At 46.5% G+C, this 21,878-nt stretch overlaps 6 protein-coding genes across 6 annotated transcripts; 3 read left to right on the top strand and 3 right to left on the bottom strand.

The window, feature by feature from the left end:
• Positions 1-733: 733 nt before the first annotated feature.
• On the bottom strand, positions 734-4,001 carry AK88_01049 (uncharacterized protein; the record flags this gene model as incomplete). Its single annotated transcript, XM_012478687.1, has 5 exons — positions 734-2,036; positions 2,158-2,397; positions 2,532-2,618; positions 2,775-3,039; positions 3,182-4,001. 5 exons carry the CDS (start codon positions 3,999-4,001, stop codon positions 734-736), a joined length of 2,715 nt encoding a protein of 904 aa, XP_012334110.1.
• Positions 4,002-4,704: 703 nt separating this feature from the next.
• AK88_01048 (uncharacterized protein) lies at positions 4,705-6,234 on the bottom strand (the record flags this gene model as incomplete). The annotated part of the gene is made up of 2 exons (XM_012478686.1): positions 4,705-6,030; positions 6,145-6,234. The coding sequence occupies 2 exons, from the start codon at positions 6,232-6,234 to the stop codon at positions 4,705-4,707; spliced, it is 1,416 nt and encodes a 471-aa protein (XP_012334109.1).
• A 1,417-nt stretch (positions 6,235-7,651) lies between these two features.
• Positions 7,652-9,125, top strand: AK88_01047 (uncharacterized protein; the record flags this gene model as incomplete). Its single annotated transcript, XM_012478685.1, has 3 exons — positions 7,652-7,892; positions 8,047-8,754; positions 8,932-9,125. 3 exons carry the CDS (start codon positions 7,652-7,654, stop codon positions 9,123-9,125), a joined length of 1,143 nt encoding a protein of 380 aa, XP_012334108.1.
• Positions 9,126-10,046: 921 nt separating this feature from the next.
• Positions 10,047-13,238, top strand: AK88_01046 (uncharacterized protein; the record flags this gene model as incomplete). The annotated part of the gene is made up of 1 exon (XM_012478684.1): positions 10,047-13,238. One exon carries the CDS (start codon positions 10,047-10,049, stop codon positions 13,236-13,238), a length of 3,192 nt encoding a protein of 1,063 aa, XP_012334107.1.
• Positions 13,239-14,276: 1,038 nt separating this feature from the next.
• AK88_01045 (uncharacterized protein) lies at positions 14,277-18,722 on the top strand (the record flags this gene model as incomplete). The annotated part of the gene is made up of 3 exons (XM_012478683.1): positions 14,277-17,948; positions 18,167-18,398; positions 18,511-18,722. 3 exons carry the CDS (start codon positions 14,277-14,279, stop codon positions 18,720-18,722), a joined length of 4,116 nt encoding a protein of 1,371 aa, XP_012334106.1.
• A 731-nt stretch (positions 18,723-19,453) lies between these two features.
• On the bottom strand, positions 19,454-21,118 carry AK88_01044 (uncharacterized protein; the record flags this gene model as incomplete). The annotated part of the gene is made up of 1 exon (XM_012478682.1): positions 19,454-21,118. The coding sequence occupies one exon, from the start codon at positions 21,116-21,118 to the stop codon at positions 19,454-19,456; it is 1,665 nt and encodes a 554-aa protein (XP_012334105.1).
• Positions 21,119-21,878: the final 760 nt, after the last annotated feature.

Raw genomic sequence — 21,878 nt, 5'->3', positions numbered from 1 at the left:
CAATTTGTGCGTTTCCCTGCAGCTTGCGTAAAAGGAAAAAAAAAAAAAAAAAAAAGAGGATGCTCAGAAGGGGCACCCGAGCATGTAGCCATACGGACGTATTAACCATGAAATAGTTTAACCTTATGAGTGAATGTACTCACGAAGGCACGCACTTCCCCATCGCGGAAGGCACAGAAGAATAGGCGGTACAGTGGTGCGCAGCGTGCTGGCGAAGGGTATACGGAGAGAGCAGAGAGGGCCGCTTACACTTGTGTTGCGTGCCCAGGAAATGCCTCCACACCAAAGGGACTCCTACCCCCGAACAACATGATACACCGCGGTAGGCACATAAAAATAATAACAAACGTAAGGTTTATGTGTCGGCCCATTTGGCGGTTAGGGACAGTGTAAAGCCACAAGTGCCTTATATATTGACACCCACCTGTTTAGTTCCCCGCGCGTGAGCAAGAACAGAATTATCATCACACCCCACAAGGAGTGGGCCAAAAAAAGAGCCTTACACGTGTAGGGATCCTTTGAATCGTTAGGGTACCCCCACACTCTTACACGGTAAAAAAGAAAGCTATCGGTTTGTGTGTCACCGGTGAGGAGGCGTAATGTAGATTATTGACCAGCGTGCACACCTTCAGGCGTAACCTTATACAGGTGTTCCCACATAGGCCAGCTGTTATGTGTATGTTCATGTGGGGTGGTAAAAGCGGATGAGGGGCCCCTCTCCCCTGATGCGCACCTAATCGTTGTACAAGTAGCGCTCACGAGTGATGCCATAGACGCGCTTAATTTCTGGCGACTCCCTTTGGACCTCGTTGCGGAGTAAAACAAGTGGCACCTGTTGTCCATTTGAAGTGAGCAGGAGAAAGTAGAGCAGGTTATTGTCATCCTCCTCCTCCTTCTTCATCTTCTTCGTCCTGTTCATCTTGTGCATCTTCTGCATTTTTTGCACGTGGAAAAAAGGATCCTTATCCTCTAAGGTTAATTTGAGATACGGATTGACATCCTGCGAGGTGGAAGGCCCCTCTTTCTTCTTCTTCCACTTCGTCGTCACGTCGTATGTGGTCCTTGTCTGGTCCCCAAGGGGGCCGTGCCTTCCGTCAATGACGTCCACAAGGTGTTGTAGATTTCGCACCGGCATGCCGTTCACCGTGAGGACGATGCAGTCCGTATAATTAAAACCAATGGTTAGCGTTGACGGGAGGACACGTTTCACAATAACAATTTCGTCCTGTTTGTTTTTCTTAAAAAAATTAAATTGTAGTAGACGCAGCAATTCCACATTGTCCGTTGCTTCACCAGTGTACAGACTCCTAGTGAGTGTGGTGAAGACGACGCCTCCATAAATGAAAAACTTGTTTCTCACATCCCAGTTGTGTTGCCTAATTAGGTAGTTAACCCTACTCACTCTAACCACTACTGATTTAATACGTCCCCTTCTCACGATTCTGCAAATGCAGAGGTCGTGAACGTATTTTCCATTCAGTAAAAATTGGAAGTCTATGGATTCGTCTCCTCGTAGGGTTACCGTTCCGTCGCTTTTTATTTGTGTGCCCTCTATTGATATGACCACGTCATTTTTTTTCAGCCCGTAGCAGTGTTCGTCGGGTGTGTCTGTTGCGAGTGCCTTTTTTGGGGGTGCCTTTGTTGCACGTGCATACGCGCGCCCCTCCGCGTACTCACAGTAGTCCACGTCCCCTGGCTCGTACCGCATTTGCTCCTCGTCAACTTCCGTGACGAGAATGCCACTGTTCTCCTCCACTGCGTGCCGCTTCTCCAAATCGGTCAGCCCCACGAGTCTTCGTAGATTAGCATTGTCGAGGGGAACGTACTTCACCCCCAGGGACGGGTACCCATTGTACTTGCCTGATTTGTGCAGGTCCAGAAGGAAATGCTTTATCACTGGGGTGGGGATGATGTACGAGGTGTTGTTCGCCATCTTCAATAACTGGGAGCAAATTCCTGCTACCTTCCCTTTTACAAGTGCGGGCCCCCCGCTGTTTCCTGGGTTCATCGGCGCGTCTATCTGTGTCAGCAGCAGTCTGCGGAGGGATTAGCGGTGGTGACAAGTAGCGGCGGTGGGGGGTAGCAGCGTAAGGAGTGGCAATGGTGAGACGTAACAGAGGCTACGTGCAGGCGTGCACTGCTCTCCCGGGGACCCACCTCGCATTGGAGTGCCTGTAGTACTGGACCTCTATCCGGCTCACTATGCCCTTGGTTACGCTGAGTTTGTCCCCCCCCGTCGGGTAGCCGACCGTTATGACGTCGTCCCGCAGGGAGGGAAGCGGACCCAGCTCCAGGGCGCTCACGTCCTTGTAGAAACTTCTGTCTTGTACCGTTAGGATCGCTATGTCGGCTTCATGCGCAACGTGCAAAACGGTAGCCTCATACTTTTTGGAGTTCCTGTGAAGCGGTGAAGACAAGAAATCCGCGTCGAGTGTATCTATTGCATTGTATCCATCGCCGCCTGAGCAGCATTACCCCCTCAGTGGGAACCCCCATCTGACGGAGGGTGAACATAATCGCCCCTTTTTTACCCGTGCTTCCTCACTAAGATCCTTGTGCTGTATGCCACATTATGTGCATTCGTTAAGATAAGATCCCCCTCAATGACAAACCCGGAGCTACAGAGGAGGAGTGGTGTGTAAGGAGGACAATTATTAGGATGGGCTTTGTATAAAGAATATATGTATTTTTTTTTATATATATATAAGGGAGATGTGAATGGGTTCCCCCCCCCCCGCTTGTTATGCCCCCCTGCGGAGGGTATTGAATTATACCCGGTGACACGCTTGGGGGGACTGTTACTCCAAATCATTTCAAGGCTAGGTTCAGTGATGTCTACATACAACTTGACGACACCTCTGTATATGTTGTGTAGCGCACCTGCCTTAGCATCCTCCTTAGTACGTTTCTTCTGATGACCGCGTCCGCTGCCCGGAGAGCTCAGCGTTATCTGGTTTAAATTTCGCTGTAGCTTTTCATTTATTATGGACCTCTTGGCTACTCCGTGTTGGCTGTGCCCGGAATGGGGCACGAACTTCGCTGCGGTGGGGGAGGGAGTAGTGGCACCGTTAGTCGCGTCACCGTTAGGGGGGGCTCTGATTGGGGGCGATTCACCCTGAAGACGTGGGATCGAAACCAACTGGCAAGCGCCCCACACGCGGGACAAAATATATGGTCCTACCTGGAAAGAATCTCAACGGGCGATTCACTTTACCACCTGCAGCCCATCTGCCCCCCCACCCCGCACTACGTCCTGTCCCGTGCAGGTGGTCGGAGGATGTACCCCCCAACTGCTGCATGTCGCCATGCGTATATTTTTTCTTCCCCTTCAGTAAGTACTCCTTCATAACTTTAACATCCTGTGGGGTCACAATATCTTTGACCATTTTTTTATCGTCCCTGTTGGTCCTCAATTTCAGTTGCCCTACTGGGTGGTGTGCTGTCTTGTTCGGGTTACAACGATTATACAAGTTACTTACATATGAATTGAGCATGTCTTTGTGATTCTTCTTATCCTTCATTGGTGAGAAGTCCATAAGATTACCCTGTTCTTCCGGGTCCATTCTGTGATGTACATTTTTTTTTTTTTTTTTGTGCCTGCATGTCTTATGTGCATGAGAGGGAAATTCCTGCCCACCCTGGCAATGGCTTTCACTAGGTTGTTGTGCCCCTCCTTCTACAATATCCTTTAATGAGGCTTCATACTGTTCAGGCGAAGTATTTACTGGTTCATCCCTAGTGCACTTGTGTGGATGGTAATCACCCCCCTTGTGTATATCACTTGCAGGGGGCCTGTTCTCTCCACTGGGTTGATTCATTTTAGCCATGGTGCTCTCATCAGTTGGTGTGTTCTCACTACATATAAAGTTGGAGTCATCTCCTTGTCTTTCTGCATCCATGTAAAAATTCTGTTCCTCCCTCTGTCCAATATCCGTCGCTAACTTCCGTGCATTGTGCTGTGCGCGGTTCGTATGGTCTGTCGGGGGTGGTACCTCACCCATGCGTCGAGCAACGCACCAAGGGAAGAAGCCGCCCCACGGGTCACCCCCCCAGCGAATAATAAGCAGCCATGCGACAGATGTACAGAACGAGTGACGCAGCAAAGACAACTTCATTTTGTGGTATCTGTGGAGAGGAACATGTTGCACCAGGGCCGGTCATACCACACTCATGGGTGCCTATTTATTCATTATTATTTTTTTTTTTATTTGGAGTGAACAGAGTTTGTGCGCCCCTGCGCGTAGATATTGCCATGTACATGAGACAACGTCCAAGTGGAGAGGTGTGGCTATCATATCCTTCCTGTGTATATATATTACATACGCGCACACGTGAGTGTACACATTTTCCTTTTTTCTACCCGCGCATGCAGTGGGAGCAGGAAGCAGCACACCCCTCTCCTTCCTCTGCACCAAGTTGCATTTTGGAGCAAACGAAAAAAAAAAAAAAAAAAAAAAAAAGGCCGCATGAAAAACAGGTACACACTCGATGGTGCATGGGCATTCGCATTTTACCTCTGCTCTCGTTGGTTAAGTTGGTTTCGAACAGGGTGATTACAAAGGTATGCAAAAAAGGAGAAGAAAAAAACGAAACCGGTTAATGGGAAGGAAAGCAGTACAGATTAGTTGCGCGAGGCGTATGACAACTTTCCAGCGCTGTCGCTTGGCGAGTCGCAAACTGCTTACCGCAAAACGCTTAGTGCCCCTACTGACTGTCCTCCTCCGAGGCGGAGTCCGGGTTGTCTGCCGCCTGCTTGTCCTTGGCGCCGGACGAATCACCACCAAATACGTTCACTGTGGCGCTAATTCTCCCCAGGATGCTCGAGATATAGCTGGTGTCCTGAATATGAGCAGGCGCAGGAGCCTCCTCACCATCAGCATGCTCACTGGACACACCCATCCCCTCATCATTCTCCTTGGAAACGCTTTTTTCTGAATTATACAACTTTTCATTTATCCCCCCTCCATGCGTATTGTCCTCCACATTTCCTTCCTCTTTATCAATTTTAAACACTTTTTCGTAGCTCTCGTTTTCTTTTTTTTCCTTTGTATCCTCCATCTGTATCTGATGGTCGTCTCCTGCCTGATCAAAATTATTCTTATAGCTTTCATTTACAATTGTTAAATTCTCTTGCTCTTTCTCTTCAAAGGGGGGATCATCACTGGATTGGTTTGTTCCTGAAGGGTCCGTATTATTTGGTGGAGACAGGGGGTGGTGGTTATTAGTTAACGATTCAGCTTTCCCTTCTCCATCATGCTGGTTTGCATCACCAACACTCTGTCCCTCACAATTCTCAGTTTTATTCTTTTCTGTATATTCCTTAAGAGATAAAATTAAAGCTTCCTTCAATTCATAATCAATATCCTTCATATTTTCAATCTCTTCAATGGTTGGTAAATCGTTATTATTAGTAGAGTGCACAGCCGCCGCCCCACTGGAGGAAGAAATATTTTTCTGTTCAGTCAACGGTTGGCTTTCCTCAAGTGACATTTGCATGGCACTCATTAGCTGTTCGTCCTCTTGAATATTTCCTATACTGTACTCATTATTTGTTAATAATGAATTCAGAACAAACCTACTCAGGTTGTTTTCTGTTTCAGGACATTCAATGAACTTACAATTATCATTACTGTTTACACTTTCATACAACCTCATGAGGATACTTCTATTCCTTTGCACATCTCCATAGCTGATTATGTCTAGGCATATATTGTTCTTCTTTAATTGCTTTCCTGTGCTGATCAGCTGCTTTTCATTTACCTTGAAGGGACTCCCAACGAACAGCATAATTTTTTGGCCCAAGTTTTTATCCACACGGTGCTTGAGCGCCAGCTGAGCGATTAACAAACTCCTCACAATGTCACATGTACCGTCCAATTTAATATCGTGAATGCATGAGAGCAGCTGTCCTATGTCGTTCGTGAGGGATACCTTCACTTTCGTCTTGTCACCAGCCATCATGACGATACCAATGTTGTTCTTGTAGTGCATGCTCGTCTTGTTGCAGCAAAGCACGTTCACGCAGTCAATCTGGGGAGTGGTGCAAATGACGCGAAGCGGTGTGAGGCGGTGCGAAGCGACATGAAGCGGCGTGACGCGGCATGCACCGTGAACTGTTTTCCCCCCCCCCCTGTGCTAACTCACCTGCGAGAGAAATCGGTTCGGTACAATGTCCTCATTCCTGTTGTAGTCGCTATTGTCAATGCAGATGATGGTAGCCTCGATGGAGCTCATTTTCGACTCGGTTCAGCTGGTGGGGAAGACACAGAGGCGTGCGTACAAAAAAAAAAAAAAAAAAGGGTTTGCAATTCCTCCTGCACGGGTTGACCTAGCGTAAGCAAGCGTGGAGAGAGAGGATGTGTGCCGCTTTGGACGTGTAGCGGCCTATCCCCTTCCGGCAGAACGGACTTTGCAGCGGCCAGCCGTACCTCAAATGGGCCACAAATGGGTCGCAAACGAAAAGAGAGGTGTGCTTCAAAACGCAGGTGTTTTGGCCAAGCGCGGGATTCGTGTACACTCGGCACAGCTCCCACGCTCGAGTTTAAACACCCGCGTAGGATGCGCTTAATTCGATTGATGTAATTATGATAGCATACCCCAGCGCGTTCATTTTGTTATTATTTTTTTTTTTTTTAATTTTTTTTTTTTCTCTCTTTTTCGTGGGTCAGCAAAGGGCGAATTCTTTTTCGTTCATCTCAAACTAAACAAGGTGAGATTTTTTTTTTTTTTTTTTTTTTCCTTCGCACTGTGTGGGGGGCAAATATATATATAATATTCCCCTGGGGCTGGTGCGCGTACAGTTCCCGTTTTCTTTGCGCCTTGTTGGTCCGTGTCGTTTTTTTATTGCCCAAAATTGGTACGCCCCCCGGTCGGTGCGTGCTGCCAATTTTCCCCCCAAATGGGAAAGGCGAACATTGCTCTAGTAAACACTTTTGCTCGATCTCAGTTTCAGTCTTCCTCTCTTGCGTAGCGATGGCTGTTCACGAGTGCGGTATGACGGGGCGTGCACAACTCATCCTCGGCGTCCCGCTTCACTTCCTCTGTATGTATGTAGCATGGCGCTTATGTAGAAGTAAGCAGAGGAAAGGCAGGATCGAACGAAATGCACTCGCGCAGGGATTAAGGGGAAAACAGGCTTGTTCGCCAGTCGTCTTCTATTTAGCTTCAGTCAGCTTCGAATAAACCTGCGTTCGTGCCTCCTTGAACGTTCCTCAAAGGGAACAATTGTATGCTCTCCAACTTTAGCCTTTTGTTTTTTTTTTTTTTTTTGTTTTTTTTGACGCGCCTCTTTTTGCTCACCACTTACCTTTTTGCTCACCACTTACCTTTTTGCTCACCACTTACCTTTTTGCCGCCACGAGCACTTCTCCAGACGGCGTGTAGCGGTGACGACTTTGAACGCAACTCGCCTGAGTTGTCACTTCAAAGGGAAAAGAAAAAAAAAAAAAAAAAACGAAAAAAAATAGGTGAACAAAATAGGCGAACAGAATAGGAGGAAAAGAGACAAACAGGAATCGCCTCCACTTCCCTCACCATCGCTGATAACGCCCATAACACCGCCAAGCGTGGCCGCATGCTAAAACTTTTGAAGAGGGGGAACCTGTTCAAGAGGAGCCTAACTCATACGCGCTGTTTCGCTGGTGGCCGCAAAATGGAAGGTCAGGGTGTCAAGCGTGAGGAACTGGAGGGAGCGACCGGCGAGGGTGCTCCACAAGAGGCCGCTGCAGTGGAGGCGGCGCCTCAGGAAGACGTAAGTGGCAGACTGACGCAAATTCTGTCCGTCGCGTCTGAATGTATCCAGCCCGAGGAGCTGAAGACCAGGCTGCTCCTCAAGAGGCGTTTGATCTGCTACGATGGGTTCGAGCCGTCCGGCCGGATGCACATTGCGCAAGGTAGGTGCGACGCGGCGCATTATACATAGTTGAAACGGAGGAACCATCGCGCGGGAGCCATACGCTACCTCGCATTCGCTCGCCATCGCCATCGCCACCGCTCGGCTTGCTCATCATGCTAATCGTGCCCATCGTTCTCCCCCCCCCCCCGCAGGACTGCTCAAGTGCCAAATCGTGAACAAGCTGACCAGCAACGGGTGCACGTTTATCTTTTGGATCGCAGACTGGTTCGCCCAGCTGAACAATAAAATGTCAGGGGATTTAAAAAAAATAAAAAAGGTCGGCAAGTACTTCATTGAAGTGTGGAAGAGTTGTGGCATGAACATGGAACATGTTCAATTCTTATGGGCCAGTGATGAGATCAACAAAAAGCCAAACGACTACTGGTCCCTCGTAATTGATATATCTAAGAGCTTTAACATTAATAGAATAAAAAGGTGTTTAAAAATTATGGGTAGGTCAGAAGGAGAAGAAAATTATTGTTCACAGATTATGTACCCGTGCATGCAATGTGCAGATATATTTTTTTTGAATGTGGACATATGCCAACTTGGAATTGATCAACGCAAGGTCAACATGCTAGCTAGGGAATATTGTGATATAAAAAAAATTAAAAAAAAACCCATAATTTTATCACATGAAATGCTTCCTGGCCTGTTGGAAGGACAAGAAAAAATGTCCAAGTCAGATGAAAATTCAGCTATCTTTATGGACGACTCGGAAGCTGATGTGAATAGGAAAATTAAGAAAGCCTATTGTCCTCCTGCCGTTGTTGAGAATAACCCCATTTTTGCATATGCACGCAGCATCGTCTTTCCTCATTACAATCAGTTTGTTCTACAGCGCAAGGAGAAGAACGGAGGTGAGTCCTCCATAAAAAAGCAGCCACCCTCTTGTTGCACGCGTCCGTCGTGAAGAAGTGTGCGGGGGGGGGGGGGAGGCAATTGTTTTATACGCCTTCCCCTTTTCTACACTGTATAATTGCTCCCCTTTCTACGTGACCTCTCCACATGAACAAATTCACTCCTCCATTCCGCAGGCAACAAGACCTATACCACGATCGCTGAAATGGAGGCGGACTACCTCAGCGGCAAACTACACCCCCTGGACCTCAAGGACAATGTTGCCATCTACCTGAACAAAATGCTTCAGCCAGTGAGAGATCATTTTCAAAACCACGCCGAGGCGAAAAGTCTCCTTAGTGAAATAAAGAAGTACAAGGTGACGAAATGAACAGGGCGTTGTAGTAATTACACAAAAAAAAAAAAAGTTTGGCGGCGGGGAGAGGCCTGTCCAGTGAGGCGCTTTCTGCACCTACCACAGAAAGCCATGTATTTATGCACTCTTCGCACCACACATCATACGGAGCTTGTCCGTACGTGCACGTTGTCTTCGTCCCTCCCCCCCACGCGTGTGCACCCAAACCGATGTAAAGTTCCTCATCGAAGGAGCGCAATTTTTGGCAGCCCCCCCCCTCTCTCTCGTGGGGGCTTCTTCTTGTCGTTCAGGCCAATGGCCTAAAGTGTATATATATATATGTGTACCCCCCATGGATGTCACCACATGGGGTTTCTCCTCTTTCAGTGCGCTCCTACCGTTTTCATCCCTTTTTTGTACATGACCATTCCGTACTTCTCCCCATTTGGTCCCCTTCTCCACGCTTTTATACCTCGTCACATTTCCCTTTTTCTCAACCCCTTCAACGATGACATCCCTGACTTGAGTCACACACACACACTCTCTATACGCCATTTCGTTTGTAAGATGTTTAGCTGTAAAACTTTCTACACATCATTCATGGGTAAATAAAATTCTGTTAACAAAAAAAAAAAAAAACAAATTCAAAACAACGCAATCCACTGTGGTAATATAAAAAAAAAATTACCTGACCTGTTCAGGTAAACATGTACAACAACGGGGAGGTACATAAAATTTGGCAGATCTTTTTACAAAATATGTCAAACCGTTTCCCTTTTTGGAGGTCCCTTTCACATGGTGACATTGTAGAAAGACGGTTGGGCGGGTATATAATAACGCCGCCTCTCCCCCATGTAATAGTGTGCGTGGGGAACAAAAAAAAAAAAAAAAAAAAAAAAAACACATCGTAATTGATAACCAAAGGAATGTACATTTTTTATGTCCCCACTCACACAAATGAAAATCTGTAACTACATCTTTGGCAAAGTAACAGATCCGTATAGCCACATTGAGAAGATAAAGGGATTGTTGGAGTTGCCTGCTGGAAAGATTAAGAGCACATGGAGCGTCGATTTTGTGCAGAGTTGTGTGCGCAGGTATGATGAGGAAGTGGCGAAGAAGAGTTACAAAATTAAATATGATGTTCATACGTCGCTGCGGGAGGACTTCCTTCCCTGCGAGGGAAACACAAATGAAGAGTTGCTCTTCATTAACAGGTACATATACTTCGAACATAACACTAACAAGAATCTACTAGTGTGTAGGAAAAAAATTAAAAGGAGATTTGGGACCAATACCTGTTTTCATAATATTAACAAATCGCTGCATGATTTGACGAGGGAAGGTTACATCTCGAGGGACACCTCCGAAATTGTTGCAGTACTCCCAACGAATTGTGTGATCAAATTTTTTTCCACTAAACGGAATCGCTTCTTTGCGTTTGTCGTGGAGCGTAGTGATTGCTATGTCAACTGGGGTTATGTCTTTCGTGGGAGTTGCCTCGTTAGGGATGCCAACTTGGATCATGTCGATTGTGCAGCTACCTCCAGGGGGGGTTCTTCCCCTCGAGGAAGTGACAGACGAGGTCCATTTAGGGGGAGACCTCCGGAAGGGGTTCGGTCGCGAGGAGTGCAGAGGCTTCCCCGCAACGATGCCCATCACTTCGCTCATCAATCGAAGCGTCCTCGTTATCGCCTCCCTTATCACCAGCTGCTCTACCAACGCAAGGGCGTGCAGAACATCGTTTTTGTGAAGGCTAAACGTTCCACGCATTTCTCGACTGCCAACTTCCTCACAAGCGACTTCCTCACAACCGAACTTGATGAGAAGCACCGGTGCAGCGGGCTATTCCTCAACTCGTGTGGTTGCACCCCCCCTCGAAAGCAGCTACTACTGTCCGAACCAAACGAGCAGAACTTTTTAAATATATATTCAAGTAAAGACATGAAGAAGATTTTCCTCTTGAGCGGAAACCACCATACGAATAAACTCTTTCTCATTCACTTCAAAGACAAGTCCAGGAAACGGACTCCCCATTATGAGTTAAGGTTAATCAACCTGGTAGGGAGGCCACTTCTACAAGGAAAGTACTTCCTTGAGCACTTTCGCAACCATGTGATAATCATAGGGAATAAAGAGGACAATTGCACAGAAGTGTATACCCTCCATTGTGATGCGCTGCATCTTGTACGTGATGGACAACTTGCACGAGGTAGGAAGGGCCAAAAGGAAAAAATTTTGTTCCCCACTCACTCGGTGCACATAACGAAGGAGGAGATACATGTGGATAGCCGCTTACGCAAAATGTTAACTCTACAAAATTGCACACTTCAAGATTTTGATGTGACCAAGTATGGTCTTGTCCTCTACACCTATCGTTACTTTTTGAAGCCGTTTATTTGCGTCTTATATTTATTTGTGAAGCGGAGGGGGAAGCGCTTTCCAATGATGTGTACCCCCAGTGGTGGTGAAGGGGATGCTGCCGCCTCCACCATTTGTTGTCCCCCCCCAGGAGGGATTGCCGACTCGAAGCAAAACGCACAGGAGAACCGTTTGGTGGCCAAAATGAAGGTTTTTTCTGTGCCCATAATAAAAGGAAGCATGCAGTGCGGATTGAACAACCTTTTCCACAGCCACCTCATAAGTGTGTACATTTGCAACCCGTTTGTGAGCAGCACCCGGGTGGTGATCGACTTGAGAAGGGGGGTGGTAGCCCTTCCGAGGAACATTCAACCGGGGGTGAAACGTAAGAAAGGGGACAAAAAGGGGGACTGTCCGACAAAGGAGGAACCAAACGGATCCTTCTTCCGAGCGAAGAACAACATCCATTACGATCTCCAACTTGAGGACTTATTTGCAAAAAATAAAAAGTACAAAATTAAGGACCTGTTTATTCGCACCGAGGAGGGAAGAGAGTTACCAATCACGCTGATCTATAAACACAAAAATAATAGCAACCTGTGTGATACTGAAAAAGAATCTTACAAAAGTTTTTCCACACATGTTGAAGAGGAGTATGACTCGTTCACTTTAACCGCTAGGTCCTTTGGAGATTTTTTTGTGCATTTTTTTTCATCACCAAAATGGAGCATAGACATGGGGATACAAGTGCATGAACATCTCCCTCTATTCATTAAACCAAGCAAAACAATCATTAACGTCTACCCCTTTTATCGGCAACTCAATCTTTGTACCTACTCGGATGAGTCCCATTTTTTCCTTTTGAATAATTTTATTGTAGTTTATTTTCACCTGACCTGTTCAGGCGGATTGCTAGAGGGGACCCAAAAAAAAAACCCATTGGACAAAAGCGCCACGCTTGATAAATTGACCACCATTCGGGACCTCACAGATTCTATTAATTGCTTGAAACATTTAAATGTTAGTGACACGGAAAGCATGTCCATGTATTTGCACTCCAACAGTGGTCTCCTTGGGGGGTTCCTGCTAAATGGGCAGAAAAAGTTTCTTCAAAATATTATTTTAATTAACCCCATGATGGACCTTTTTAATAATCTCACCGATGAGAACAAGCCGCACGTACATTCGGAGAGACTCGAGTTTGGTCACATCGACCCTGAAGCTTTTCTACTAAAAGGTGATGGACGAGCCACCCTCCCCCAGAGTGGCGCATGCCAAAACAACTTGCTCCTACTCTACGCACTGTGCCCGTACAATAATGTAGAGCCAACCTACAGCGAAGTCTTCTCCTCCCAAGACCAATCCGATCAGAGGATCCCATTCAAACTTAGCGTAACACACCACAAGGATAAATTATTTAGGAGTTCTGTTCTGCTCTACCTAAACAAGTACGACATGATATGCCCAAATGTTAATTCGGTGAAATATTTTTTAAAATACACTCATTATCGGAGGGTGCATGTGAGGTTCTGTTACTACTCCTTTGGCTTTGACTGTGTGGGAGGGAGGGTCAACTTGCTCAACTTCCTCAATTTCCACAACTTCCACAGTGGGGACGTGCAGCAGCTGCAGAAGAAGAAGCCCTTGTACATTTCCTTCTCCGAGCACGGGGGGCATGGCGGGTTCGCCGACTACGACTCACTGCTGCGCCGGCCGCTCGGCCGCATCCATTTTCACCTGGTTGGGCAGCGGTGTGCAGAGGATCCTGCGGAAATGGCGAACGAGTGATTAGCTCAAAGCAGCTATTGTGATGTGTCCTTTTTTTTACACGTCTGCAGGTGTTATATGCCGTCCGTCCCCCATTATCTCGCAAATGGCCCACCCCTCCCCAAAAAAAAAAAAAAATCTCCCTCCGTGGGAAGGCCACAAATTTGAATTAAAAATAAACGTGGCACAATTCCGTCCCTCCCTTTTTGTTGTAACCCTCGAACGTTGTAAATCTTAATCACAGTGGGAGACACCTCTCTCCGCTCCAATGAAATAATGAAACGGCGAAAAAGCCCAACGCGCTGAAAACAAATATAAAGATGTGCGGTGCGCATAGGGTCGGGAAGATAAACAGAAGTGTGGCGCTGCGCCCTCCCCCCCCTCTATCGTGCTGACGGTTGTTATATGCATCACCCCCGTTGAAAATTGTTTTAGAATGTTTCCTCGATTTAGTTTGGTGTTTGGTGCTGGCTATCCTACCCTTTGCCCCACTTGGCCAATTCTCCTCTTCACCTTGAACTGCCTTGCGGGCTTTCCATCCCCTCTCAAATTCTGCGTTGGGGAAAAATAGGCAAGAAAAGGGAAGAAAAAAAAAATAATAAAATAAAATAACTAAAGGAAAGGCGAAGCGGATGTAATTATGTTGGAGGAGCTAGCTCAACGCGGCTAAGTAAACGAACGTGGCCAACTCAGCCAGGGCAACTTCTCAACATAGGGGGAGTAACCTTGCAAATGCACGCGCGTCACCTCTCCAGGCGTGTAGAAGAGGGAAGAAAAAAAAAATTTCCCCTTTTTGAAGAGAGGAAAAAGGCCACACCATCACCGTGATAAAACTGCCTGTCGTGTGGAGGGGGTTGGACCAGCAAGATTACACACATTTTTTACCCCCAGGGAATTTTCATCAGTGGGTATTTTTTGTCGTATGTGTAAATTGTGGTGAGTGCTCTCTGTTAACGTAAGCAATCTGCTCCGTCTGCACAGGGGTCAACACTTCACCTACCCATTTTTCACTAACAAATTGGCTCCCTCCGTCTGTCACCCCTAACCGCGTGAAACAAAATGAATGGGTCCTTCATCGAACTGATAAAGGACATTAAGCGAGACGACAGCGTCCAAAATGTGGAGAAGCACTACGACCTGTGCGTTAGGAGTTTGAATGAAATGAATAGAAGGAGAAGAGCTAAGGAAAAGGAACCTATATTTACGACATTACTCAGTTCAAGAACGAAGGACAAATCTATCACGCTTTTAAAATTGCTTTATCTTCAAATGTATGGAAGGAAAATAGACCCAGAACACAATTTTGCAGTCATTGAAATGCTAACATCGGATAAATATTTTTTGAAGAGACGTGGCCATCTCTTCCTTCACCACTCCACTGCTAGAGACGACGTGGCATTTCTCTCGATTAACCTATTCAGGAAAGAATTGTACAAGGAAAACTTCCCCACCGCATCATGCTCTAACAACACGACAAATGTTATTAACTCATTAGCTAATATTGGTTGTAGTATTATGAAGGAGAACATAGGCTTGCTTCACAACTCTGCAAGGACATATTGGATAAGCTCTGCGGGTGGTGGTCAGTCGAATGAATCTTCTTCCCGGAGTCATTTACCCATTGGTGCAGATACTTCACATGAACAGGAAAAAAAGAAACAATTCGCACATACAAATTGTATAACAAAGGAAGCAAACGTTTACAACACAGCTCTCGTTCTAAACACACTGAGTAATATATGCACCCCCATCATGAGCAGCAATTTACATAATCATGTGTTGCATCTCCTTAATAATTCTCAAGTGTATATAAAAAAAAAAACAATTATAAGTCTGTACAAAATTGTAATAAGTAATTTAGAAGCGTTACCACTCTTTTTCGATTCAGTTAAAAAGAGCTTTGTGTCTCTGTACAATAATGAGAGTACTTCGTATGATCAAATGGGCACGGAAGAAATGGATCGTGCGCGACGGGACAACACTGCGCTGTGCTGTCTCATTGTGAATATTCTTGCGGAGGTGCTCTCCGCTTTGGAGGGGCGCGGGCACGCCTCCAACAGCGGCCACACTTCCCACAGAGTGAGCCAGCACAGCGTGAGCCAGCACAGCGTGAGCCAGCACAACGTGAACGAGGCCAACGTGAGCGGGCACAACATGAGTGGGGACAACGGGGCGGCAGTAGCAACCTACCTCAAAAAGTTCCTCTCGTTCATTCCCTTCATTTATAACATCCTCAACGAACGACTCACCCTGATTGGCAACTGGAAGTTCATAAAGATTATAAAATTTGTGAAAAAGCTAATTAAATATGAAAATCGAATTTACCGCAAGTTCCTCCCTTTAATTGTTCATGTGTTTTTTACGAACAAAGCCAAGAGCGTCATTTATGAGTGCCTCAGCTTTGTGCTGGTCAACTACCAGAAGGGGTGTGTAATTGAGTTGGACCTCGAGCGTTACGCGTCCTGTCAACTGGGCAGCTTCCAATCTAGCGTTGAATCGGCGGCCCAGCAGGGTCTTCACGCAACTGCCCAGCGACGCGGTGAAGGGTTGTGCGGTGAGGGGACATGCGGCGAGCCCGTTGATGGCCGCCCACCCCCAGATCCCATGGACAGGCTGCTCCACCTCTGCTTCACTCACCTGGCAAACAACTTCTACAGCGAAGACAAAAACATCGTGTACGTGATAACAAAAATGTATATGTCCATTTTTGCGAGCCCAGATGTTAATAAAAAATTTGCAGAACAGAACATGCTGGAAGAATTATCTTCTAACGTGTTAAGAAGTTTCTATGAGGACGTAACGATAAGGAAGAGTCTCCTTCGTATCCTGTACTACCTCATGAATGAAAATAATTTCGAATCCATCGCATACAACATTTTGACCCACCTGTATCACAAATCTGAGGGCGACTTTGTAGGAGAGTACGTAGACACCATTTTGTTATATGGGCAGAAAAAGGCGCACTTGATGCAAAATTGCAATTTGTATGTGTTTATTTTATTTTACATGCTCTGTATTAAGAACCACAAGAAGGAGTCTGAGGTGATTCAGGAGATCCAGCGCGTTAACAGCACTCAGGAGGGTACCACACACATCACCACGAACTTTCTAAGCGCCATGTATGTCGTGACGTACGGTGGGGCGATCATGCGGCGTGACGTGGCAGGGCGTGAAGTGAGAGGGCGTGACGTGGGTGGGCATGCCGCCTCACAGCAAGGGGGTCCCCAAAGAGCAACGCAACAGAAGGAGGAGACCCACAACACGGAGTTGCTACACCAAATGAATACGTTCCTCAAGGAAGTAAAGACGCTCGATGCGTTCGCCAGATACGACATAGTAGAGTACATAATGGGGACACTAAACATAAATGGAAGTGATGAAACACAGGACAAGGAAGAGGATCCATATAAAGACATAAACCAAGTAGAGGTGGCAACTTTTGAATATCTCCTTTATTTCGTATATGCATACCTGGAAGAAGCACATAACCACATAAAAGAATATAAGAATGAACACTTTTTGAAGATTTTTTTTTTCTCCTTGTACCTTTTTTTTACTCATTTCAGCATCAGTAGCATTCTCTGGTATGTCGGGAAAATTCTTTTTTTTTTTTATAAGTACGAGGAGAATAGAAGTATGGTTCTTTTTTACTTGAGCAAATTTTCTGGTCATGTGAGTTACCTCCTTGGCAGACGTCACAGCGTGGAGACCCTCGACTGTTGCGTTACGTTGAAAATGCTGTTTCATCTCCTGCGCAATGAGCATCATGCAGAGGGGGAAGAGGACTTCTCCCCCAGTGGAGACCAACCCAACCGAGGGATCCTCTTCTACTCCTGCGTCACGGACTACCTGCAGCTGGATCCCTCAGAGGACAAGTTCAATTTGGAGAGTCCCTTTAAATATAATGAAGCCTTCTTTTTACCCCCCGAGGAAAGTCGCTCCGGGGAGTATATTCCGGACGCGGTTCAAACGCCGTCGAGTACTAATGAGATGAAGCTTCCCTTGGCTGAGGCAAAGACAGTTGCTTCCACCGCTTCTGCGAGGACCCCTTCAGACATTACCGCCTCCGCCTTGACGGTCGATGAGACACCCATGCCCCGTGCAGACACTCATGAGGAGCTCTGTGCGAAAGGAGAAGCCACCCCACACGGAGACCTCCTAACCTGGTTGACAGAACTGAATGAAGAACAAAGCAAGTGGAGACAAAGGGATGGGAAGCGGACCTTCCACCAAATAAGCGAGAGTGCCTACCTCAAATTATATTTTCAAATGAATCAGGATGAGCGTCTGCTCCGTTTGTATGTTCAATTGGTGGGGTCTCCTGTACATGTTAAAAAGCTAAATGTGCGCACCTCTCTCCAAGTGAATAAATTCCAAGTGGAATTCAAACATGAGCAAGACGAATTAGAATTCGTTCTGTTACAGGATGAAAAAGTGACCCAACATACTACCATCGGCGATGACTTAACAAGGAAAAAGGATGAACCGAGTGGTCCGTCTCGCGAAGCGAATCGTCCTGAAGAAATTGCCATCACCACACTAACCGAACTAACCACTGTGGAAGAGGTCACCAAGAGTTTTCTCATTACTGTTCAGTTCCAAGTTCCGTCCGGCTCCGTTAAGTTGGCCTACTCCTATTTGTGCAACTCGATTTTGTATGAAGAGTCTTCTGTTGATATTCCATTCGTGCCTCTCGAACCGGTGGCCCTATCGGTAGACGAGCTTACCAACGTACGTTTAAACAAAAAAAAAGGAAGAAGTGGTGCAGCGCGTTAGCACTCTTATGCATTGAAGCATTGTGTGGTGTGGGAGGGACAGGGATTTTTTCCCCACCGCACCTCCCCCCCCTCTACAAATGGACTGTTTCAATTCGTAGGCCACATTTTATACTAGCCGCTTCCACACATGTGCATACACGATATTTCCCCCCCGTTTTTTGTTTTAATCAGGTGAAGAAGAGAAGAGGCATGAACAGAACCGTAACGGAGGAGATAAAAAATTTACAGGAGGTCCATCCAAGTGAATTAATCTTTAGTTGTTGTGTTTTTCTGGCCGAGTACCTCCATTTGTTTTTTTTCAACATGGGGAAAGTTTTTTCAAACTTGCAAAGTGGCTACGCTGCGGATACGCTTCGCCTCATTTTTTGCGCGGCTCGTACGTCTAGCAGGGAGGTCCCTCCAGGTAAGCATAGTTGCCTTTTTCGTGTTGACGAAGCACCTCACCGCGTCACCCCTTCAACATGGCACCTGTGAACCGCTTCACCACTTAACCGCTTCCACCGCTCCCCCTGCAGACAAAACGGTGTTTCTAATCAACGTGCATTACAAGAAAATGGGTCAGACGGGCGACCCCCCCACGTACAGGGTCGAAGCGAAGATGAAAGTTCTTAACGACTCCGAGGAGGAGTGCGTGCGCATGCTAGACTATGTTCAGTTCTACCTGACCAAGCTGCTCACCGGCAGGATCAAAATTAAGTCGCCCCGCATTGCGCTCACGCACGGGTAGACAAATTGGCAGAAGCTGAAAAATGCGCAAACGGGTGAGGAAACAAAGCGAACAGGCAGGCATGCACTCTAACCACACAGGACCCACTCCGCAATGTGCAATTGCTTTATCCCCCCCATGGCGATCTCCAAATATGGGTTGCACCCCACTCCATTTGATCAACCTTCCGTGTCCAGGCGAGCGTGCCTCCTTCTGTCAGTTTCCCCCCCGTTTTTTTTTCTTCTTTTTTTTTTTTTTTTTTTGTAAAAGGAATAAACCGTGTTTAAGGCCCTGCGGCGCTACCCACGTTTGACGTTGTGGGAGGGGCGGGGAGAAGGGCTAACTCATTTTGTGCGCCAAGGAGGTACACCCCCAGACGCCGCTGCCCCCGAAGTGTACCACGCGTACTCTATCCCCCACAGCGAACCGGAACAAAAAAAACATTAATTATGTAATTAATTAATTAGTTCACTATTGAATTAGCTCATTAATTAATTGATTAAAAAGCGAGACGCGGAGGACACACTGCCCCCCCCATCCCGTTGCTCCCGCCCAATTTTTAAAAAAACAGCAAAATGGGCAAGGCACAAGCGGCACGCGGAGGCGAAGCGGAAAAAGTTTGTCCACACACAAAAAAAATAAGCGGCAGAAGTAGCGGCGGCAGAAGAAGTGCCCCTTGGGGAAATTATGTCCCGCGGAAGAAAAAGTAACAAAACGAGGCATGTATGTTGTTGTGTTTGTGCGCACCGCAGCTACGCTGCCACCGCGGAAGGTTGGGCCGTGTTGGCCGGCTTGGCCTTGGCGACCCCCACCATAGAGGGCTTGCCGTCCATGCCACGCACGAAGACCGTGTAGTAGTGCCTCATAAAAGCAATGCTTCCGAGCAGGTACGCGTGGTTCTTCTCGGAGGGAACATCAATCTGCATGTACGCTGGAATACAATTGTCCTCATTTAAAATCATATATTCCTCAGGCATAAGCTCTATGACCAAGTCACCAAATACATATTTAATAACGGGATAATTTTTCAACACTTCTTTATAATTATCTTCTGTACAAGCTACAGAAGAAACTATATTAAAAAAATCTTTTATCTGTGTACTGGGCATAGTATTGTAGGATGTGCCTGTGTCCAATATCGCGTAACTCTTCTCCTCACAGCAAATTTTTTTCTCCCCGACATAAATAGCATCCAATTCCACCTCCCAGTAATATTCCTTAATGACAGGAAGCATATAAATGCTACCTTCATAAAAAGATTTACTCAAACCACCAATTATAAAAGTAGAAGTATTATCGTCAGGAGATATGTAAAAGGAAAATTGAGGTGACAAATTCTTATTCTGTTGTAGTAGATTATCGAAGAAGGATACCTTTCCTGCTGACAGCATACCTGGGAAGCCAAGCCCAACAATACCCTCAAAGTCTATATAATTAAAAATGTTGTCTCCATTCAAACTGTCATTTGCTTCACTCTCCACTAGGCCAAAGGTCTGATTACGCACTGTGTGATTTCCCAAGACGAAAGTTTCTTTTCCTATGGATCCTGAAATGGAGCCGGATCCAAAAATGATGTGAAGGTTTTTTCCTACAAAGGATCTTCTAAACGTTTTTGACTTGTATGGGTTGTACCTGTTAACCTTTTTGCATGACTGTTCTTCACAATCTGTTGTAACCACCCACAGATTTGTACTGCCTGTGTCAAAGATGGGGTGAATTTCTTGTGGAGGGACACCGACTAGGAGCTTCCCCACGAACTGGCTATCTCGCAAGTGCTTCAGGGGGACAAGAAAAACGTTTTCTTCCGTCTGTTCGACCACAGCGTTTGTGTTTTTCAGGTCGATGAAGTTCTTTTCCACTGTAGGGGGGTGCCCCTCTGCTTCCTCTTCGCCTGTTCCTCCGCCTGCTACTGCATTGTGTTCTCCCCCATTATTAGTAGTCCCCACCTCATACGCGTGCTTCTGCACACCCACAAAGTAGTCAGACAGACCCTCCTTCGCATAACTGCTCACGTCAATGAAGTTCCTCGTGTCGCCCCCCCCCTGCCTGCTCTTTATCTCCTCGTTTATCCTATCTATATCATCTAGGGTGTTCCCCGAAGGGTTACCCAGACTGCCTGAAATTCCTTCTCCCCTGTTGACGTAGTACTTCACCCCACCGAGCTTCAGCGAATCGTGATGCTTCTTCAAATTGGTGTGGTCATTTGGGTTTTTCTTATTTAGCTTCAAGTGGATTGCATATGGGGACTCCTGCTCCTCAAACAAACACGCACTACATTCGCGTACGTCCTTGCACTGCGAACAGGGGATGGGTTCTGGGCCCACTTTATACACCTTGTGGCATGCGGCTTCCCGGCAGAAATGGAGTAAAAAGAGGCCTCCACACAAAAGGGTCCTTAACCCCTTAACGTGCTTCATCTTCCGGGTCCTTGTGCTGCGTTAAAATTGTGGTAACCTCACACGAGTGGCTATTATTATGACTCATCTATGCGCGCAAGTGTGTGCTCCGGTCAGGTGGCATCTCATTCGAGCAAACGCGAACGGGTCACTTCTCACCAAATGTCCGTATGTCTTTAAAGTGTAGGCGAATACTTCGGAAGGTATATAATAAAATGACGTAAAAAAAAGGACAAAAAAGAAAAAAGGATTGTATGGGAAGACGCGACTTGGTTGGTTGCTGACTTGTGCAATTTTTGCCAACCCGTCTGGTAAAGTATACACAGTTGAGAAAAGGGGAAAAAAAAAAAAAGAAAAAAAAGACTGGGTCCCTAACTCCTCATCAAATGCGCATTCGAACTGAACCCCTTTTCGCAACTCACTCGCCGGTGTTGCACCGCCGTATAGCAAGCAAAAGGGGTAGGAAAGGCACACGCACAGGTGGTTATGCGTTACGCGTGGTAGGAATGAATTGATATATGTCCTCGTGCGAGATGCTGACTTGGACAGCTACGCAGGGTGTTCGGAGGGTATACACATAAGCCTCAACACCTCCCTGTTGTGCATTTGGTTAACACCATCATGTTTGGGCATGGTCTGCTTTTTCTCCCCGTGGTGAGTCAAACAGGGGAGCAACCTTGTAACACCATTTGGAGACGTTCGCAGGGAGCAAAAAACACGAAAAAGTAACGAAAAAAACAAACGGAAAAAAAACTGAAAAGTGACGAAAAAAAAAAAAAAA

Source organism: Plasmodium fragile (genome assembly GCF_000956335.1).
Source record: "Plasmodium fragile strain nilgiri unplaced genomic scaffold supercont1.8, whole genome shotgun sequence".
Lineage (NCBI taxonomy): Eukaryota > Apicomplexa > Aconoidasida > Haemosporida > Plasmodiidae > Plasmodium > Plasmodium fragile.
The sequence above is the reverse complement of the archived record's forward strand: the minus strand, read 5'-3'. Positions and strand labels throughout refer to the sequence as shown.